The sequence below is a fragment of the Eucyclogobius newberryi genome, unplaced genomic scaffold (assembly GCF_026437365.1).
Source record: "Eucyclogobius newberryi isolate DKJ021-1_F unplaced genomic scaffold, fEucNew1.0.hap1 SCAF_1, whole genome shotgun sequence".
Lineage (NCBI taxonomy): Eukaryota > Metazoa > Chordata > Actinopteri > Gobiiformes > Gobiidae > Eucyclogobius > Eucyclogobius newberryi.
In genome coordinates this window covers 5412802-5435406 of record NW_027315723.1, presented here as the reverse complement: position 1 = coordinate 5435406, position 22605 = coordinate 5412802, and the positions used below count along the sequence as shown (strand labels likewise).

The 22605-nt window shown below is 41.2% G+C and overlaps 1 protein-coding gene across 1 annotated transcript in view; it reads right to left on the bottom strand.

Moving 5' to 3' along the window:
- Positions 1-22605, bottom strand: part of LOC140359691 (cholecystokinin receptor-like) — a 74298-nt gene that overhangs the window by 5913 nt on the left and 45780 nt on the right. The window contains exons 3-4 of the mRNA XM_072444823.1: positions 12552-12813; positions 7156-7280 (exon numbers count right to left, since the gene is read on the bottom strand). Coding sequence (XP_072300924.1) covers positions 7156-7280; positions 12552-12813 — 387 coding nt within the window. The remainder of the gene's footprint in view (positions 1-7155; positions 7281-12551; positions 12814-22605) is intronic.

The following is a 22605-nucleotide window of genomic DNA, read 5'->3' as shown; positions in this document are numbered from 1 at the left end:
TTGGTAAACGTGTTAGCATGTTCTTTATGCTATAGTTATCTGAATAACTGTTCATATGTTACGTTAACATACCAGACACTTACCACAGTTCTGTCTGTGCCTCATGTAGCTGAAGGTGTTAGCGTTAGCATACGTCATGTAGCTGAAGGTGTTAGCGTTAGCATACGTACACCTATTCACCATGTTCTCTAATCTGTTATTATTTTAAATTGCATTTCAAGATCAAATGTCTCTTGGTCTTAGATTTTATCAAATACATTTCTCCAAAAAATGCGACTTACACTCCAGTGCGACTCATATATGTTTTTTCTTCTCTATTATGCATTTTTTGAGGGCTGATGCGACTTATACTCCGGTTCGACTATCGTTCTCTCTGAAAACCGCTGCTTTGTTTTTTTATGTGTGTGCGTCAGACTGAAAAACAGGTAAAACTTTAAAGAAAAAATACTTCAGTTTCCATGGAAATAAACCTCAAGTGTGACTCATCAAGACCGGTTTAGAAATAGACTTAGTGAGAGAGAGAGAAGGAGAGAGAGACGGAGGAGGAGATCGATTGGTGGAAGAAATGTTAATTGCACACAAAGGAATTAGTCAGGGTTGGCTAACAAACAAATTAGCTCAACGGCGCGCTAAAGCTGCATTGGAAAGGACTAAATGATTTGGAAATAATGTAGTAAGTGGATAATTTTGCTTCACTCTGACTTAGGGTGACCAGACACCCCTATTTACCCAGGACAGTCCCAGTTTGGAGCCGTGTGTCCCATGTCCCAGCAGATGTAGCCAAAACCATTGATTTGTTCCAGTTTTATACAAGACACGTCCCAGTTGTCTTGGACGTCTCTCAGATTATACAGTGACTCACAAGTGAGCCGTGAAAGATGTGTGAATGAGCCATAAACCGAGTGCATAAAAATGTACTTCATTACCCATTTCCCCACTTACCCCACTCTGAGTACATTTTATACTGAAATTTGAAATGACTGATATGCAGGGACAAAAAATAGTCCTTCACCAGACTTTTTAGCCAATATGTAGTTGTAATTATGGGATCAATTGTAACTTTTACTACATTTTACTTTATAAGAAAGGGTAAGAATTGGGTAATGTTTGCAGTAGTAGTAGGCCTACTTCTATTTAGGCCGCAGTTATTTTATTACTTGGTTTACGGATTTTTTTTATAAAAATATTTTGCACAGGAGGGTGAAATATAAATATAATTTCAATTTCAAAAGATGTTTTCTTCCGGGTTTGCCCAAAACGCACCACGGGAGGAGAGTCAATAATATAATAGATCCATAGTAACAGTAGATTTAGCCTGTTTTAGACAGATATAACTGACGCTTAAGTGTGCACCCTTTAGTCACGGCAAAACGCGCTGAAGAAAATGTGGTAAACAGGTTTAAAATGATTTGACAAACGGGCGCGCAGCAGCTGGCAAACGGGCGTGCAGGGACAGAGCAGCTCGGAGCAGCTCCGTCAGACGTCCGCAGGAGTTGGGCGAGAAATTGCTTCACTCACTCTTATCTTTTGACTTAAAGGCGCAATGGACGATTTTTCGGCGATTTGAGAACACGCATGCGCACTCCCCCGTGCGGACTGATACAACACACACGTGCGTTTGTTTATTAGCGCAACGGAGCGCATCGCATCTCTCGCCTCCCGTAGATTTCTGTCCACTTCTGCGTCAGCTCGAACTGTCTTTCTCCGTCTTTCATTTTACCCCGTACACTGAGGGAACTATATTATGATAGATCCATGCGCTTAGGCACGCGGAAACGTGGGGACGAACCGCACACGGCTGCAGGTGAGCGGTAGGTGCGTTTTATGATTGATACGTGGCAGGACAAATGATTTATCCACGCCACGAGGAAAAATGAAGAAAAAGAAAAAAAATTGCTGAAAAAAATCGTCCATTCCACCTTTAATACCGCTTTTTACATTTAATTTAATGCTATTTTGCGTTGTCGGCTGTACTTTATAATATTTTTTGTATTTTTTTTAAATCTTATTTATATTGTATAAATCAATAATCTAAGTGCGGCGGATCCGTAAACCAAGTAATAAAATAACTAAGGCCTGAGCGTCTCTAGAACCGTGCCGTGTTTGCAAACAGAATGCATTCTAAACACTGGTACAGCCTCATTAACATGATGGAGCGTTTACATCAGGACCAGAATGCATGTGTGCACAGCTGCTCTAAACACATCACTCCTGGAGAGAGCTACGAGCAAAGTTTAGTCTTATAATGGTTAAAGTAATGATGGTATTATATGTTGTTGAAATACCTGTCAAGTACTTTAACTTCTAATTGCGTAATAGCAGTAGTATTACCGGTAGTAACAAATATAAGTAAACGTACAGTAGTAGGAGCTAAAGATATCAAAACTAGATTTAGTTTAGTACTTTTATACGTTCTCGGGTAATTATTTGTAGTTTTTTGTAGTATCTGTCAAGTACTTTAACTTCTAATTGAGTAATAGCAGTAGTATTACCAGTAGTAACACATATTAGTCAAAGTACAGTAGTAGGAGTAAAAGATATTAAAACTACATTTAGTTTAGTACTTTTATACGTTCTCGGGTAATTATTTGTAGTTTTTTGTAGTGTTGTAATTTTCATACTTTTTACTGACATTTTGTGAACAATACTTTGATGTCAGTTTCCCAGAGGCTGTCTATTATTTAACAGATGAACAAATAAAACAGAACAGAGCCCGAGGTGTGAGTTTGTCCCAGTTTATCACCTCCTGCTGCTCCACACCTGACAACAAATTTAAATATTGTATCATTTGGACATTTAGGAGAGATTTGTTCTGATATTTGTGAAGCCCAATAGTTTATTTAGAAATAGAAGCTGTGAAAATGTACTAGTAAATACTATGGAATATTTTAAACATCTACATAGACATAATTATACTGTGCACCTTTAAGAACAGCTGCCAATTTTAGTAGCTGTGGATGATAAATTCTGCTGATATTTTGGGCTGATATGTAGAGCAGGTTTATCATGATCAACAGCCCCAAAAGATATGAAAATGCAACAAATGTTCACTCTGAAGCCATAAGAGAGCTGTGTAGTCATGTTTTGTGCAGTGTCTTCTTCGATTCTACACCATCCGATACAACACTCCGCCCTATGCTCAGGGCCGCAGCTAGTCATTGTCCAAAGCAGAAATGCTCAGTGGGGCCCCCAGGCCACAAACCCCTTTTGAAAGTGTAAGGGGGGTTTAAAGGTAACTACTGCTAGGCCTGAAGTACTTAAGAAACACAATTTTAGATGTTATATTATAAGCAAATCATGACTCAGTTTATTTGAGGGGCCCCCACAGTCCCGCCCCCCTGCTCCAGCATCAACCACAGTTGTCTCTGTCTGTCTCCTGCTCCTGCTGCAAACTATTGACGCGTTCCTCTGAATTTATGAAAACACAATTTAGAAGTTCAAGCACTTTGGCTTTGCGATGGTTCGGCAGTTCGGAGCGCCGGCCCGAAGCATTACTCATCTTGTTTTCACTCGTGCTTTTTCATGTTTTCTAATTGAACATGAGTCCAATTTTCATCATCCAAAGACCATTTTTGCTCCTTGTGGGATGTAGAAATCGTCTGCTCTCAACTGTGCCCCGTGTCTGTCTGCGTCGGTTTAAACTGTTGCTTTTACGGCGTGTCGGGAAGAGCTCAGTTTCACCATAACTGTTAGACAAGTCGGTGTTTTCACTTTCAGAATCACCGCTTTGATGCTTTTGTTCTTCTGGTGAGATGGTTTTTGTCATATTTTGATTTATTGTTCTCATCATGATTAGTAAAGTGTTGGGAATGATGTTCAGTTTTGCTTCTCTTTGCATAATTAGGGTCTTCACGCCCATTGATGTGTCTCAAGTTTGTCTTTACTCACGTTATTTTCTGTTCTCTTGTTGACTAGGAACTTGTTTTAGTTCATTTCTGTGCTTATTTGTTGAGCGTATTTTACAGCCTGGAGTCTTGACCTGTTTTGGGCTGTTTGACTGGAGATTAGAGTCCTCAGTCTGCTCTCTGCGGTTTGTCAGCGATTGCTTGCGTTTAATAGAAGCACTGTTAGCTAATTCATTTAGCTGGCGACATGTTTGTGTACGAGGACGTGCAGCAACACCCAGATGATAATGTGTGTGGTAGGATGAAGATTTTCAGTGAAGAGCGATTTGAAGTCCAAATCTTCCTCCATCGCAAACTCATTTTCAGAACCAAAATAACACAGTGTGCAATAGTAAGCCTGTGGAGACTCCTGTCAAGTCTGCTTTTACGCCAAAGCTGCAAAAGGGCCGGTGTTTTTCCACTCTGAAAACTCTTCTGTGGGAGTTTGGGGAATGACTGTGAAGTGGGAAGGCACGAACGTTTCGGCTAAATGTTAATTTGATCAAAGCAATTTTGCCTCATACTGTGATATGTGGGAATCTGTCCAGGTAAAAGTCAATGTCTTGTGTCTTGTGTGAGAGGGCGTCCCATCCAATGTCACACTTGTAATCACACCCTTTTACCTTTCGAGCTGTCCTGTTTAGCTCAGCTCGTGTTGTGGCTAAATCCTGTTGCTGTTTGGAGATTATTTATGCTTAGTCGGATCTGAATATGTCAAATTCAGTGCTCGTTTGAACTCTTCATGTTTTCATTTCGTGAGCTTCAGGTCGTCTGAAAGAATGTTATGATCTTCTTTGAGAGATGCCACATATGAAACAAGATCATTGTTTTGTTTCTCTGCGTAAATCAAAGCATCTTCCATCTCCTGAAGTCGCCTATTTGATTGTTATAGTTGTAAGTTTATTACAAATGCCATTTGTCCAAACAGCTGTGATAGGTTTTGGTCTTGTTGACTTTCTCTTACCGCCCTAATGGCTAAACTTGTTATTTTGTGATCTGTTTTTTTTTTTTGGATTTTGTCCAAAAAGTTGTGTGTGTTTTTCAACTAAATCAAACTCTAAAACATGGTCAAGGACGTCACCTCGCCTAAGATTAAAGGGCACTATGTCTTCCATCGTTGTATGGAGACAATGGTCTGTTGCTTCATTAAAACATTTGAAATTAGCTTGATTAGGACTAAGGTAGAAAGTTTAGCAATTTATGTCCTGCAGTCATTAGCTAAAGGGTCCTAGGACGTGGATAAATGGGAAGTTCCACAAATTGCCTAAACATGAATGATTTGGAATTAAACTATTTTGTTTTTAATTGTGAATCCTCAAATTCGTTAGAATTGTTGAGATGGTAATTGATCACAACTGAGGCTTGAATAAAGCTTTTAACGTGGAGCAATAAAACAAGCTTAAATAAATCAAAGCGACTGATTAGATTAGAAACGCTTAGAGAAAAGTCAGGCAGTGAGAAACATTGAGAAGGAAAAATGTTGGCTTTGTTTTCAATAAACATTAACCAAACTCACAGAACAACTTCAGAATTAGTATCAGAAATCCTCCTGTCTGAGGGGAGTGGCCTCCTGACTGAGGGGAGTGGCCTCCTGCCTGAGGGGAGTGGCCTCCTGCCTGAGGGGAGTGGCCTCCTGCCTGAGGGGAGCGGCCTCCTGACTGAGGGGAGTGGCCTCCTGCCTGAGGGGAGCGGCCTCCTGCCTGAGGGGAGTGGCCTCCTGCCAGAGGGGAGTGGCCTCCTGCCTGAGGGGAGCGGCCTCCTGACTGAGGGGAGTGGCCTCCTGCCTGAGGGGAGTGGCCTCCTGCCTGAGGGGAGCGGCTCAAATAGTCCATGTCCAGGGTGAGAAGGGTCGGCTGTGATCCGACCTGTCCTGGAGTCCTGGAGACGTACAGGTCCTGCAGAGATGGAAGTCCACATGCGTGCTACTGCACACCTGCAGCCTGGTTCTGGCTTGTTCTCAGGAGAGCAGCACGTTTCCCTGGCTGCGCATGCGTGGTTGATATGCAGGTGTGTGTTTAGTGAGTTCCTTCAGTACAACAATGACAACAGAGAAAGTCTGTGTTCGAGCTGTTGTTTCTTCTTTCTCTTCTTTGTTCACAGTAAAGTAGTCAGAAGCAGAGGATAGTGCTCAAGGTCAGGCCAGACAGAAATATAAACCTACAGTTTCAGCTACGCTGCCCCAGGAGCAACTATTCTGGGGGAAGTATGGCAGCTTGAGCACCATCCTCTGCTTCTGACTACTTTACTATGAACAATATTTAATTTCACTTGCAATCTGTTCATTGCCTTTCCTTCTTCTTTTCCCACTTCCCTGAGGCGAGTGGAACAGGCACATCGATGACCTGTGGATCCAGATGATCCTCAACTGCCTGGAGAAACGGTCTCTACTCTAAATGAACAGTTCTTCATCTGCCTCGAAGAACTGGTTCTCCTCCTGAGTGGGTCCAGTTCCACTCTCTATCTCTCTGTCTGAGGGAGTCGGATCTCTCCTTCACTGTGGAACTCCTCCAGGTTTCTACTTTGGTATTTTGGTAGATTTGGTCGTTTTTCCTGGCCGAGAAGGAGGGTCTAAGGACATGCTGGGATGCTGGGACATTGCCAAGTCCCTATGAACATTGTTTAATCTGTTTTTCACTGTTGCCCCTCGAGGCAACTGCTGTTGTGATTTTGGGCGTTACAAAAATACATTGAATTGAACATTAACATTATGCACAGTAAATTCATCTTGTGGACAAAGTCTGCAATCAGACGAGTGTTTAATAAAACAGCGTTGTTTTTGGCGGAGTTTTAGCTTTTGTCTTGGGTGAGAAAATGGCTCCTGAGAGTTCATTTTAATCCAGTTTCCAAATGACAGAAAAGTGTATTCCAACTTTAAAAGCACAATCCCTACTTGTGGCAGAGACAACATAAAACCCCCGAATGTCCTGCAGGAAACAGTGAGCCATCTAGCAGCCAAGAGCCTAATGTCTGGCATTTCCGTCAGTGATTAATACAGAAATCATAGACTACACCACTTTATTGTATCAGCCAGCTGGATCCACAGATCAGACACGTACACTTGTCATGAAAAGTCAAAATGTAGCTATAGATAGGAGACCCCTGCCCTACGCACTGCACATTATGGCACTACATATGATGAAGATTTAAGGCTAATAAAAAGTACATAAATTCGCTTTGGATCTCTACTGTGGATTTCTAATTTATTTCAATTGGCAAAATAAAAACAAATTCCATAAGTAGTTGAAGTTGTAGCAGCAGCTTTAGTACTGACCTGCCTCCTGGCTCTGGGTCAGTTCAAACTGCATCCCTTTATAGAGTTCTTTAGAAATGAGTCCATAGGCGACCATCATCACCACACCAGGGATGAAGAAGAGCAGGAAGAGTAGGATCATGTACCTGCAACATAAAGGAGCATGGGTAATGGAGTCCAAGTACTAAAAAGCAAAATATTAAAACTGTAAAAAATATTTGTAATCGTCGTAGTCTAGTCCTCTCACTACAACTGCAGCTGACCAAAAAGGAATTCAATAAGTATAACGAGGTCAAAACTGTCTGAGCAGGATATGGACGCAACACCCGTCCCACAGACTTTAGGGGCGCGTAGTGCACCCACTTTGATATTGGCGCATAGACTTTTAGTAGACGGGTGCTCGATGCTCATGCTAGCGATCACAAAGTATTTTTCCCTATAGCTATTAGCATTAGCCCACAAAAGCTATGAATACCGGTAATCTAGAGTATTTTACGCTGGTACCAACCCATCGAGTACATTTAGGTGAGCTCAAAGCCTTGTTAAAAGTCACTGTTGAGTGTGTAAAACTTTTGGCTCTTTCTTTTTGATGATCGTTTATGTGTGAAACTTGCATCTGAACTGCAGCAATTGAAATTCAGATTTGTGACGTGCTTCTGGTGAAAATGCATCCACCAATGTCTATTTCAAAAAGGTTAAAGGAATAGAAAGGCAGACACACTTCCTTTAGTCAGACACAGGCAGCAACGTCAAGATGAGCAGTTTACAGCCTGTTCTGCGTCCAGACGGGTGCAGTTTAGTCGTCTTATAGTTCAAAACGGAGTCATTCTCACGTGTTTGGATCCTCAGTGCAGGTTTCTATATGAACTCACTCTGTTTAAACTGTCAATATGTTAACAACATAAGGTCACACTCAGAGGTAAATGTTGCTTTAAACACACAAGGAGCTCTATAGATCTAAACCAGCAAAAATGTCAGGGCTAACGTAGAATTTAACAACTAAGTAAGCTAAATCCGGGCTAAAACCTGCACTAAATCAAGACAAAACTACAATTAAAGTTGGACTAAGCAAGATCTTAAAACAGTTTAAATGATGTACTAAACCAAGACTGAAGTATAAGTGCATACCAGGATTACCATATACTAGAATGATCTGGTCTAATGCTCTTTATTTGGACTAGAACCTAACTAGGACTAAATAAACTACAACTTATACACAATCTAAGTTTAATATAAGATTAAGCCCTGTTATCTTTCTTTTGCACTTTTCTCAAACTATATTTTCTACTTCCAAATTCCAGGCAAGTTGTTTTGTCTGTAATGAGTTTGAAGCCGGTGCTCGTACCCTTCATTATCTGTGATCTACACCTGAGAGCGCAGGGCCGGACTTTCTTTGACAACTCCACAAATTGGCACCTGTTGAACCTAAACCTCTGCGCTTGATATTCAAACCGGAGAGAGAACGGCATTATGGGTAGTTATAAAAAACAAATGTTCATTATTAAGTGTTCAGAGCATGTATGAAAGTCGTTCTTTATGTGGACGAATTTTGTCTAATGAGTTAAAAATGCATTCCATGTGAGATTTCAGTTGAGATAGGTTAACGATGCTGTCAAATGATAATGTTTTGTACTTAAAGAACACCACCTCTGACTCAGTGGGACTAAAGAGTGCTCGGAGCGGCTTCTACTCGGCGGCTGAGTGGCTTCGGAGCGCGGAGGTTTGATGGTTCATTCTCCGCTTGCACTGAACTAGCTGGAGGCTGCTCCATGTTGCCAGAGCAGCACATTGTTCTGTCAGCGGCTTCAGACAGCAGCCTGAGCACTCCCAGAGCCCGTCACCCATCAGCCCATTTGGCTTTGTGCAGCACCCAAGGCAAAGCCGCTCTGGCCCGGGAAGCGAAAAGCTTGTCACAAAATATCTTGCATATTTGAGGTAATTACAAAATGAATACTTTTGTGTGAATACAATGTTTTTCCATATGTCTATTATGACAAATACTCAGATTTCTCTTGCTCAATTCAGCCAACAAATTATATTAGTTTCAAAGTACTTTTCAAAAGCCTTTGGGGAAGTATAACTCCAGATTTGAAAATACAATAAATAATTTGCATTATTTCTCCTACAAAAGTGAATGGCAGGACGGCAGATTTAATCCATATTACTGCCAAAATAGTCCATATGGCATTGTCCATCAACTGAGAAAATTCAGAAAATAAAAGAGGGAGATTTGGGTGACGTCCAGATGGTTTGCTTTGACATTTTGCATGTATTTAATTATTCAAAAACCTGGCATCAAAGCTTGTGATTTGACTGGTTTGCCCTGGCCGTCCATTTAGCCTAAATTAAAGGTGTTTTCTACTTGCTTATAGCTTCTTTAAACTTATCTATCTTGCATTCGATTCTATTACTGGTGAACAAGACACGATTTTGACTAAACTAAGACGAAAGTGGTCCCTGCCCTGTGTGGACGGTCCCTCATCTGCCTGAAGAGTGGGTCCAGCTCGACTCAGACGGTCCCTCATCTGCCTGAAGAGTGGGTCCAGCTCGACTCAGACGGTCCCTCTTCTGCCTGAAGAGTGGGTCCAGCTCGACTCAGACGGTCCCTCTTCTGCCTGAAGAGTGGGTCCAGCTCGACTCAGACGGTCCCTCTTCTGCCTGAAGAGTGGGTCCAGCTCGACTCAGACGGTCCCTCTTCTGCCTGAAGAGTGGGTCCAGCTCGACTCAGACGGTCCCTCATCTGCCTGAAGAGTGGGTCCAGCTCGACTCAGACGGTCCCTCATCTGCCTGAAGAGTGGGTCCAGCTCGACTCAGACGGTCCCTCTTCTGCCTGAAGAGTGGGTCCAGCTCGACTCAGACGGTCCCTCTTCTGCCTGAAGAGTGGGTCCAGCTCGACTCAGACGGTCCCTCATCTGCCTGAAGAGTGGGTCCAGCTCGACTCAGACGGTCCCTCTTCTGCCTGAAGAGTGGGTCCAGCTCGACTCAGACGGTCCCTCATCTGCCTGAAGAGTGGGTCCAGCTCGACTCAGACGGTCCCTCATCTGCCTGAAGAGTGGGCCCAGCTCGACTCAGACGGTCCCTCTTCTGCCTGAAGAGTGGGTCCAGCTCGACTCAGACGGTCCCTCATCTGCCTGAAGAGTGGGTCCAGCTCGACTCAGACGGTCCCTCATCTGCCTGAAGAGTGGGTCCAGCTCGACTCAGACGGTCCCTCATCTGCCTGAAGAGTGGGTCCAGCTCGACTCAGACGGTCCCTCTTCTGCCTGAAGAGTGGGTCCAGTTCGCCTCAGTCGGTCCCTCTTCTGCCTGAAGAGTGGGTCCAGCTCCAGTCTCCTTGTGTCCGTCTGTCCGTCTGTGAGAGTCGGATCTCTCCTTCACTGGAACTCCTCCAGGTTTCTACGCTTTTTTCCCAAAGAGGTTTTTTTGTAGTTTTTCCTGGCCGAGAAGGAGAGTCTAAGGACAGAGGACCCTGGGACATCGTCCCTCGCCACCACAGACATTGTCTGACTTCATCGCCACCACAGACATTGTCTGACTTCATCGCCACCACAGACATTGTTGATTCATTTCTCCCTGTGGCCCTCAGAGGCAACTGTTGTTGTGATTTTGGGCCTTACAAAAATAAATTGATTTGATTTGATTTGAAATCCAGAACTGAACCAAGACTGAACCAAGACTAAACCAGGACTAACAGGACTAACCGAGGCCTAAACAGGGGCTAAACTGTGGCTAAACCCAGTTTGAACGCAGACTTGCATATATTACTATTGCTCATTGAGTCATTCACTCCTATTCATGTTTCCTAAGCTTTATATTCTGTTTTCCTCATTAAAAAGCTGTTCTATAGTGTTTGATTCAGAGCTTTTTAAATGCATCAAACACATTTTAGAGCAGGTGGAGATCACAGGGGTCATTATACTATCAATCAACAGCTGGTTTTCAGTCTATGCTTTATTTAGCACAGACTGCTCTAAACCAGGACTATAGGTCCAAAACCGGGACGAAACCAAGACTTTTTATTCAAGTGAAACCAAATCCCTAAAAAGTATGTTCATTTCTGTTTTTTTGATTGGTTATTTCTTTCAAAAACACATTACCCAGAACTAAGGACTAAACCAGGTTTAATATTAAAGCTGCAATATAAAGTACAATATGGAAAATGTATGGGTCAAATCCCTAAACCCACGAACCCACTTGGAGTCCAGACGGGTGTAGTTTAGTCGTCTTATAGTTCAAAACGGAGTCATTCTCACGTGTTTGGATCCTCAGTGCAGGTTTCTATATGAACTCACTGTTTAACCTGTCAATATGTCAACAACATAAGGTCACACTCAGAGGTAAATGTTACTTTAAACACACAAGGAGCTCTATAGATCTAAACCAGCAAGAATTCAAGACCAAACCAGGGCTAACGTAGAATTTAACATCTATCTAAGCTAAATCCAGTCTAAAACATGTACCTAATCAGGAAAAAAAACTACAATTATACCTGAACTGGAATGAACTAAACTAGGACTAAGCAAGATCTAAAAGACTAACCTAAGAATAAGCTATATTCCTATAATAAACTAAACTAAGTCTTTAGTGCATATCAAAAAATAATTGACGTTATTTTATTCAGGTCTAAAGCAGATATTTGAAATACTGAGCACTGCAAACAGTTCATATCTTACACGAGCTGCACTAAACCAGGACCAGACCAGGGAATGTGTGAATTCCACTTTTTTGTCATTTCTTCAGAACTAAATCAGGATTAAATCAGGTCTAAAGAAACATTTTTATAACTCAAAACATCCCAGAGAAGTTAAAGTAAACCAGAAGTAAACCCCACTCCGGGACTAAACTACGACTTGACCAGGGCTCAACCAGGTCTAAAGCACATTTTTACAAACTGACCACGGCAAACTGGGAATAACCACAAGAGCTGCACTAAATCAATATTAGATCATGGTCAGATCAAGACTAAATCAATATTAGATCATGGTCGGATCAAGACTAAATCAATATTAGATCATGGTCGGATCAAGACTAAATCAATATTAGATCATGGTCGGATCAAGACTAAATCAATATTAGATCATGGTCGGATCAAGACTAAATCAATAAACAAATTCAGAATAAAATCAGAACTAAAGATACTTGCCACTGCAGAACAGGAACCAATGAAGAATTATTTACATTTTATTCATTAAGAAGATTTTATTCTGACATCAGCTGTTCACGTAGCGGACGGGCCCCATGATGCAGAGCCAGGCCCTGAGCATGGAAACACAGGCCGCCATTAATATAAATATTAATAAAGAAATAAAGAAATAAAGAAATATATATGTATCTGTTTCTTTTTGTCAGGAAACGTTGTTAATGAGATGTATTTACATGTATTGGCTCCGAGACAGAATGGCTTAATCAGAATGTCTCACCACGCCTGCTCGGCCTGACTGCTGGGCCAGCTCAGCCTGCACATGTGGCCCTCGGCTCCTCCGGGTTTCTTGAAGGACTTGATGATGCTGAAGACCGGGTAGGGCACCATGAGCAGCAGGGACAGGGCCCAGGTCAGAGTGATGACCTTGTAGGCGTGCGACCGAGTCTGCCACAAGCGCGATTTCAGCGGGTTGCAGATTGCACTGTAGCGCTCGATTGCTATGGCGACCAGGCTGAAGGTGGAGATGCTCACGGAGATACCTGCAACAAGAGAATACCAGAAGATTAATGCAAGCAGTGATGTTCAAGAAGAGTGCGATTCAACAAGGAACACGGCATTTCCTCCTCGTTCTGTCCGTTTTCACTAAACGTCTATGACTTTTACTCAAGTTTCTCCAATAAATATACTTTCTCTCCCCAATGTCCTTCACCCTGTCATTTAAAACTGCCCGTCTCCACTGCAGCAGCAGATCTATCAGCCTCCTCAGCCTCACCTCCACGTCAAACGCCTGGTGGAAATGCACTGAAAAGCTTATAGCATAGCATTAGTTTAGACCTGGATTAGATTTGGTTGAACCCTGACTTGTCCTGGAAGGGCTGAGTACCTTTCAATCATTTCAGTACCAGTTTTCAGTCAACTCGTCCCTTTTTGGTATTGTACTGTACCTTTTAACCATGGCTTGGTTTGTGAATCAGTTGTAACAGGAATACTTTTGGTGAGTTTTCTCAGATCGTTTCTGGATCCACCACAATAGTTTCCAGATTCTTAACCCTCAAAAAGTCTTCAAAACATTATTATTCTAAATCAACTTGAATGAGTTTTAACTTTGTTATAACTGCGGTTCCTAATTACCAGTTTACTCAATGTTTTATTGAGAGTCAGGTCAGAATAATCCTGTTTGGCCCTGCAACTGAGGCTCCAGTGCTTAAAAGAAGTTCAAAAATCACAGCTTGTCTCAAATGCACATTCACAATGAAATGTAAGTCTGTCTTATAAGATATATGGATGTCTCTCTACAAGACGAGGGGAATTGAAGTGGTAAGACAAGTCCCACTGCGATGGTTCACATGATCATTCATGGTTTGAACAAAGTTTGTCTGAGCGAATATCAAGCTCTTGACTCGAGAGTGAGAAAGTCACTGCAGTGATCTTTTCATCCATTTTCTACCACTTGTGCCTTTCGGGGTCGCGGGTGACTGGAGCCTATCCCAGTGACTTCGGGCCTTAGGCGGGTTACACCCTGGACAGGGGCCAGCTCGACTCAGCACAGTGATCTTTTATAAAAGCTGAAATACAGCTACATGGTAGTTGTGTTTTTGCGTTAGAAAAAATGACTAAATGAAAGAGAAATGATGAGTAAAAGTCCCATTGACAGCAGATCTCCTGAGGCACTGTGACTGATCGTAGAGACAAGGACATGAGGGCTCAATTTCCTCATCACCTTTCAGTTTATTCTTAAAGATTATCCAGCCCCACAGAATAAAGTTATAATGAAAAGGACAATTGTCGATCTCAAAGTTGAAATAAATAACGGAGCCAATATTCAGTGACATTAGTCCCAGTGTGGGTGATCGACCATGACATCGCTGAAGTCTGCTCTTCATGCTGCAGCTCTGATAAAGCAGAAGGTCATTAGGCCAGTGCCACCCCATGGTACAACTGAAGAAAACTGAAGAGTGTTTAGAAAGTCGCTCCCACACGGAAGAATCCCTAAAAGCACAGACAATCTGCTTACTGTCCTGCTCTGCGAAAGGGCCCAACCAGACACTATTCTAATTTGATAGAGGTTAACAAAAATAATGCTAGATTTATTGTCAGCACTGTAGCCGTAGCCATGGTAACAAACTGTCAGAGAGCCCTCAATCGCAGCTACTCTCAGCTCTGATGATTTTCTTCTGTTTTTTAATCATAAAATAAAAACAATCAGAGCCAAACTAGATTAAATCAACTAGATTAAATCACCTCCACTATTGGCACTGAAAAAGTGCAAGACCACAGCACTTAAACTGCACGAGTAAAAGTTATTAGCTGCTGCTGATGAACTAGTCTCAATCCTGGTCCTGTTGGACCTCAGCGTTTGACACCATCAACATTCTACTGCAGAGGTTAGAATGAGATGTAGGTGTCGGAGGCCCCGCCCTCAGAGGCCCCGCCCTCAGAGGGTTTAAATCCTATTTATAGGATCGTTACCAGTTTGTTAATGTAAACCAGAGCTCCTCACTCTAAAGTAACTTACGGTGTGCCTCAGGGGTCAGTACTCGGTCCACTGCTGTTCTCTTTATATGCTGCCGTTAGGTGACATTATCAGAAAGCATGGCATTAACTTCCACGCAGGTGCTCGAGTCTTTTCACTGGCTCCTGTCGAGTTTAGAATCAAATTTAAAATCCTCCTCCTGACTTACAAAGCCATAAATTATGCTACAGTACCATATCATCCAAACAGAGCTCTTCGCTCTCAAAATGCTGGCCTTCTGGTTGTTCTAAGAGTCTCTAAAAGCACAGTAGGAGGTAGAGTGTTATGGAATCAGCTCCTGTCCTTGTTAAAGAGGCCGACACAGTCTCTTTATTTAAGTCCAGGCTTAAAATGTCCCTCTTTGAAATTGGCTTATGGCCAGTTAGGAACAGAAATAAAAACCAACAGTTTCCCAGCTACGCTGCCCTAGCAACCTGAGCATCTATGTTGGGGGAAGTATGGCAGCTTGAGCACCATCCTCTGCTTCTGGCTACTTTTACTATCAACAATATTTAATGTTTAATTTCACTTGTAATCTGTTCATTGCTGTTCACATCTTTTACTTCTTCTTCTCCCACTTCCCTGAGGCGAGTGGAACAGGCACATCGATGGCCGGTGGATCCAGATGCTCCTCAACTGTCTGGAGGAACAGGCTCTACTTCTTCTGCCTCGAAGAACTGGTTCTCCTCCTGAGTGGCTCCGGCTCCACAGTCTAGAGGGTTCCTATGAACATTCTGCTGCTGTCGGACTTTACCACAAACACTGTTAGCCCTGAACATGTGTCATCATCTTCATAATCATGTGCAATACTGTCATAATCATGTGCAATGCTGTCAAACCCATGTGCAATACTGTGACATAATGTTAATCCTCCTGGTGCAATATTCTCTGTCCATATAACAGCTGTAAATAATAGGGTTACTATTATCAGTTTTATTAAGATATAAGTTGATTTTATTTTTTATTTTTACTTTATTATTTATAAAGTTATCTGTTTTTTATTATTCACTTCTGTACCAACTCTGTTTTGCAACCCTGGAATTTCCCCATTGTGGGACAAATAAAGGCTTTTCCTATCTTATCTTACATTGTTTAATCTTTTTTTTATTGTCGCCCCTCGAGGCAACTGCTGTTGTGATTTTGGGCGTTTAAAAATATTTTTAATATAATAATTCAATTGGATTGAGTTGAATTAGCGATTAAGATTTGAAAATATCAAACCGATATGACAATAATTGTAGCTTGTGTTTGTTCATACGATGATTCTAAGTTTAATCGTTGCCATGTTACACATGATGCACATGGTGAGACCTACAGCCCATCATTTTGAGCCATGATTTGATTTTCCCCACAATCATAAATATTTCGATGGAAAAGCGCGCAGTGACATTTCTTTACAAAATGTCCAACTCTTCCTCATTCCCAAAAGACAGCAGCAATGTAGAAATTATCATTTACATTCCATTTAAATCAAATTGCAATTCCCAAACGCTTATTGTGGGAAAAAATCCAATATTCTTCAAATTGCTTTTCAGTGCCACAAGACTCGACAGTGTGAGACAGACAGATGAGGGGCCGTGCTATAGTCTTAGACACAGTGAATCTCTACTGGACCCAAACGGCAAGTTGGATTAGCATTTATGAATATGGAGCAGGCCAGAGCAGACGAGCTGAAGAAGAGGGCCTGGTCAGCACTGAAGGAGATCAATAATGTGAAAGCTGTAACAAAAGGGCTGTGCAAGAAAGCTGTTGGGCTGATGGCTGTACTGAGACTTTGAAACACTACCATGGGGGAGAAATTATATCATAATAATAATGAAAATAACTCTGGAGGAGGTGTGTCTCAGGCTGATGTCCCTGTGACCCAGCCCTGGATAAAACAGGAGAATTGATCGATGATTATTGTGAAAAGAAACGTCACGATTTCACACTTCAGCACCATGACCAAACAAAAGTACAACATTCCTCTAGTTATTAAATCAAACTTTGTGAATGATAAAGTAAATGTAACATAAACACAGATGAAAAGTACTTTACAGTCAGGTTTACTTTTTGGAGTGTAGATTGGAGTGGCACAGCTTTGGCGTGGACTGACCAGACGATTCACACGGCACATTCATACATCGTCATGTGTGAAGTGTTTTGCCCAAGAACACAACCGCACCACAGGGTTTGAACTCACACAAAAGTGTCACGTGACTGAACGAGGGTCAGAATGTAAACAAATACACAATCTTCTTCTTTGCGCTTTTATTTAGAGCGAAACATAAAAATTACATTTGTTTTATGAAGCCACAGGAGCGACGTGTTCACTCTGCAGTGTGAGCTGGAGCGAAGGCGCCTGTTCGACTCGTGGTGCTGGTGAAATGACAAACTTTACACAAACACTGTGTTGGTGTCATCCACGCTATTTATTGGAGAGCGGTCGCTATAGGCACTGGAGCCAATCAGAGCAGTGGAGTCTCGCTGCTCTGATTGGGTGTAAGTCAAGTTCATCGCAAAGATTCCAACATGTTGAAACGTGGGAGGTCAATATTATTAGGTTAATCAGTAATTGGGATAATTCAAGTCAGAATATAATTAGAAAAATCCTAAAATGATAATGTGACAGTTCAGTTCAGTTTTGTGAAGCTGCTCACAAAAGAACTGTAACATGTTAGACTGTCTTACGCTAGCTGTTTTTATTTTATTTAATCTTTATTTTTCCCCTCCATTCCTTTTTTTGTGAGGTTTTGTCTATAAGAGTTTTGTTTATAAGAGTCTTCTATTAAGAGTGTGTTTTAAACTTCCTATAAGTTATCTGTCCTTTTCCTCTGTATCTACTGCGTTGCAACAATGAAATTTCCCCATGTGTGGACAATAAAGGAATATCTTATCTTATCTTTTCTTATCTTAGACCACAGGAATGAAAGAAAATCAAATCACATTAAAACTTGATAAAGCGACATCTCTGGTTGGAACCTTATGATTTGAGGTTTTTTGAGCCGAGATCTGACAAATTGGGGGCAACAGAATCACACTGACCCCACGGACACGACGAGAGCCACCACAAATAATCACTTACGAGGAGCACTACTCAGAAATCAGAGTTATAATCCTCTAGCTCTAGCCTAAACCCGTTAGCATATTTACCTTGTGTCTAATAGTAGTAGTAGAAGAAGTAGAAGCAAAAGGCTAAATAGCAACTTTGGGATTACAGTTTAAAAAAGAGTTTACAATAGGCCAAATTTTCAATCAATCTGTACTTTTTTAAATGCATTTCAAAACCACGTTCAGGTAATAGCAGCGCCGTGCTTTACCTTCCACTCCCGAACATCCGAACCACACGATCACGATACAGATTGAGTCTCATTCATCATTCTAATTAAAATCCGTTGCCTTCCTCGTTGCTTTGTTGTAAACTAATCCTGGAACATCGGGCTGTCCAAACCGAGCTGCCGTCTTATTCTTCATGAGAGGAAGTCGTTATGAGGAGGCCAGAAATCAATCTGGAGAGAAAAGCACGTTACTCACAAGTCCGACAGGAACAGAACGGGAGATAGTAGTTCAACCAATGTCAACGCTGCATATTATCATTAGCCTGAATAACTAGTAGCATTTTAGGAGCAAAATGTTGAGCCGTCTTTAAGGATGTCGATATCGGTTGCAGCAGTTGTGGTTCTGGACCTACATTTCTTGTACATTTTTGCTCCAGGGATTTGGATGAAGAGTTAAAGGGCGTGATGGGGGCTGAACGGCTCTGTGGTCACTGACGTCCAGAACACGGTTGGTTTCAGTCCAAAAAGCTCCAAAATTCCGGAAAATGTTTTGATAATATCACAAACAAAGATTTGAAATACAATTATAGCTCGAGTGCTTTGTGCTTTTTCTGAATCTCAATATGAGAAAACATTATGGAACAATTACTTCCGGATCCAAGGGCGGCAGTCTTTCATGAGCTCCATCACTCAAAGTATAATTAAGTATAATGATCAGTATTGGAACTAACAAATGCTTGGACTGGTGCATCTCTACTATGGGCCGTGGGCTGGATGAAACAATGTGAAATGGAGATGATAAACTGAAGAACATTCTGATATATTCATATTTGGATCTTTATTTGATTAAGAACATATGCAGACAATCTCATAGTACAATAGATAATAGTTTGACTTATTGAAAAAATAATTGTTAGTTGGAGCCGAATCATCACCATTTCAATATATCTATCTCTATAAAAGTGGAATGTTTTTTTTTTTATCAGAGTTGAACTAGCTTGCTCCATGTTTTATTCATGTTGTTTTGAACAACTTATTCCACGTCCATGTAAAAAAATAATAATAATAAATTCATTGTTCACAGCTTGACATTTGTGTCACTTTTTCCTTCCTTTTAAAAACAATCTTAAAGTCATGGTCCATCCATGTGTTATGTCAGGATGTGAAAACTAATGCTTGGATTGTACTTTCCGCATGCAAATTCCGCGCAGAAATGAGATGTGAGTGGAGAAGATGTGCAGGTTTCATGTTATAGTTAAAAAATATTCCGACACCGACGCCAAAAATCCGAGGGGTTCACGTTGGCAAAAATTACAACATTTGGCTGCGTTGCCCCTCGTGGACCTCAAGCATAAACCTGACTTAAGCCATGACTATAGTCCTTTTCTTTCTTTCTACTCAAAGTGACCTTGAAAACACCTTGCTTATATTCTTTCTGCAAGTCTGTTTAATATTAATAGAAAGTTTCAGATTAGCGGATTGCTGTTATGATAGAATCTTATCTTATTTGTTTTCCCGTGTCCTCTGCGCCTAAGCCATCATGGCAGTCCAGGTCGCTGTAAGGTGGAGCAGAAAACCAAAGGGCATTTTTCATAGCGTATCATATTTGCGGTTTAAGGGATCAACAACATTCGAAGCAAAGCTAATACTTCTGGACAAGTAGTTGGTGAACCTCCATCAGAAAAGTTACTGTACATTGCCAAATAATTGACCATAAACCTAGTTTTTTTGGCACTACTTTAAAAAGAAAAGAAAAAAAAAAGGTATAAACATAGAACCAGAACTAATATCCATACATTTCACAAGAAAGAAACTATTTAATTACAAACTTGCAATATTTACCAGCCAAAAACGTTATTTCGGTGCAAACAACACCATTTGAGGCAGTAAAATCTCTCATCACGTCCTACATTTTGCTCCACTCAGATAATTTTCTCCGAACGCCGTCCTCATCCTCGGCTCCTGCTTTGTAGTTGGAATTGAAAGACAACCCACGGCCCGGTGCGTAGATGGGAACGAGGAACAAAGAATGTGTCAGCACCAAAACAATGCATTATTTAAACATTTAGTGTAGCAGACGAGACGAGACGCTACATCAAAACAACACCGACTGCATCAAGAACCTAATATGACGATGTACGGTCGGTCGGAGTGAGAGTGAATTATGGCACAGAGAAGTGACAGTGAAGGTGGGAGATTTATCAAAAAATGTATAATATTGCACTGGTTGTCTAGGAGATGTGTTATTAAATACAATAGGATAGAACTGTCCAAGCAAAGGAATAAGCAAAGCAGGAAATGCACATTTAAAGTATACACCTTAGCATTCTTGTGGCTCAATTTTGCTTCCCATTCAGTGTTCCAGTGTTAAATCCTCTCTAGCATCATTTTGTCCCGTCTATTATTCCGTAGTTGTCTCTGCATATTCTTATTCTGCCCCTGCCCCCTCGCTCTCTCCATCTTCCTCTCCTCAGACTTCACTGATCAAAGCTTAGGCCCATGGCATTTCGGAGGCTCTGGAGAGGTCCTGGTTCACTTCATTAGCACAACCAAATGCTAACTGTGCCGCTGCTGCTACGTCGGGACGCGCTAATCCTTTCTCTTGTTGTTAAAATGATGGAGTCTGTGTAGGGCTCGATAACTGGACTGGAAAAGTCTGGGCTAAGAAAAACATTTGCAATTCAATGTGGTACAATATGGTCTGGTTCAGCTCAACACAGTCTATTACAGGGGTGTCCACACTTTTTTTTGCCGAGGGCCGTATTTTGAAATATATACGCAGCGGAGGGCCACAGACAATGTGACAATGAAATGAATAATTTAAAATGTTTAAATTCACTATTCAAAAAGGCTTGGAACATTAATGTTAGGTCTGCATCACATTAAAGTAGTTATTTCAGTTATAATAGCAGATATAATAATAAGATGACTTGCAGCTTTTTACAGCCCTACTAAGAATTTACCAAGGCCATTTTGCTGCTTGCATTTTTATTTTCTCACATAATGATACATTAAACTTTTCTGTTCTTTATTTTTTGTCTAAGAGCTCCATTCTACAAGGGAAGGGATAACGTTAGTAAAGGAGACAAACACATTAGAACTTTATAAACTTCATCTAGATTTGACTGCTGTAGCTCCACAAAAGCTTTCCACTGGTTCAAAATGCAGCAGCAAAGTTACTAACACGAAGTAAAAGAAGAGAACATATTACGCCGGTGCTCGAGTCTCTTCACTGGCTCCCTGTCGAGTTTAGAATCAAATCTAAAATCCAACTCCTGACCTACAAAGCCATAAATGACATGGATCCATCCTACCTCAAAGATGCTATAGAACCATATCATCCAAACAGAGCTCTTCGCTCTCAAAATGCTGGCCTTCTGGTGGTTCCAAGAGTCTCTAAAAGCACAGTAGGAGGTAGAGCCTTCTGGTGGTTCCAAGAGTCTCTAAAAGCACAGTAGGAGGTAGAGCGTTTCGCTCCCAAGCTCCTGTGTAATGGAATCAGCTCCTGTCCATGTTAAAGAGGCCGACACAGTCTCTTCATTTAAGACCAGGCTTAAAATGTTCCTCTTTGAAATCACTCATCGTCAGGCCATGTTTTTTTATTTTCTCTTAATGTAATAATTTCTACTCTGCCCTATAAATTACAGTATCACTGAGATTTTTGTATTACTCTTTACAAGCTGATATATTACAAAGTGTAAAATGTCCTTTTATATCAAGAATATTTTCTCACAATTGGTATCTGCCTCTAAGTCATAGTATTCTCATTACCAGAAGTGGAAATAAAGTGTGTTTACTTAATTAATTCAGTTGTAAATGTGTATTTAAAATATGTATTTTACAGTCAATGTAAGATGTTGTTCTTAAAGGGTTTTCTAATAACCAAAATATATATTTTTGAATAGAAGCGTGGCATTATCCAGCATAATAAACTAAAAAACAGGCTCCTATTTGGTGTGTTTGTTGTCAAGTTAACAGAGCACAAGTGCTGCACTGGTTTGACACGTCAGATGTACGATCGGCTTGGACTGTTAAGAAATCAAAGTTTTTATTCACAGCCAGCAAACAGTCAAGGAGCTCATTCTGAACAGTTTTGGACCCGCCTGCTAAGCTGTGTCTCCAGGGTAACCAGCGTAGCTCCGAGGCGAAAACACTACGCTTAAATGGGCGATGAAGCAAATCGCCCAATTGAGAAAGTTTCGCAATGGCATTTCTCATAGTGACGTAATCATTCTTCTTTGGATTTGATGCGCTAAAGATTCTCTTTGCTTTTCTACCAGGCTCATGGGCGATTTTCAAACAGCCCCGCGCCGTACATGGAAAAGAGGCTGCATATATATATATATATATATATATATATATATACTTTTACAAAGAAACATAATGATAATATAATAATGATGTAACATAATTCTGGACAAATTATATTGTTTTTAGACAAAAAAAATGGCTGAACACATTTTACATAATTGGCTGATTGACAGGAGGGGCGTCGCCCCATCGCCCTTAATGGACCAGGCGCCACTGAGCCGCTACAACACATAGGTCAAGCTACTGGCTCT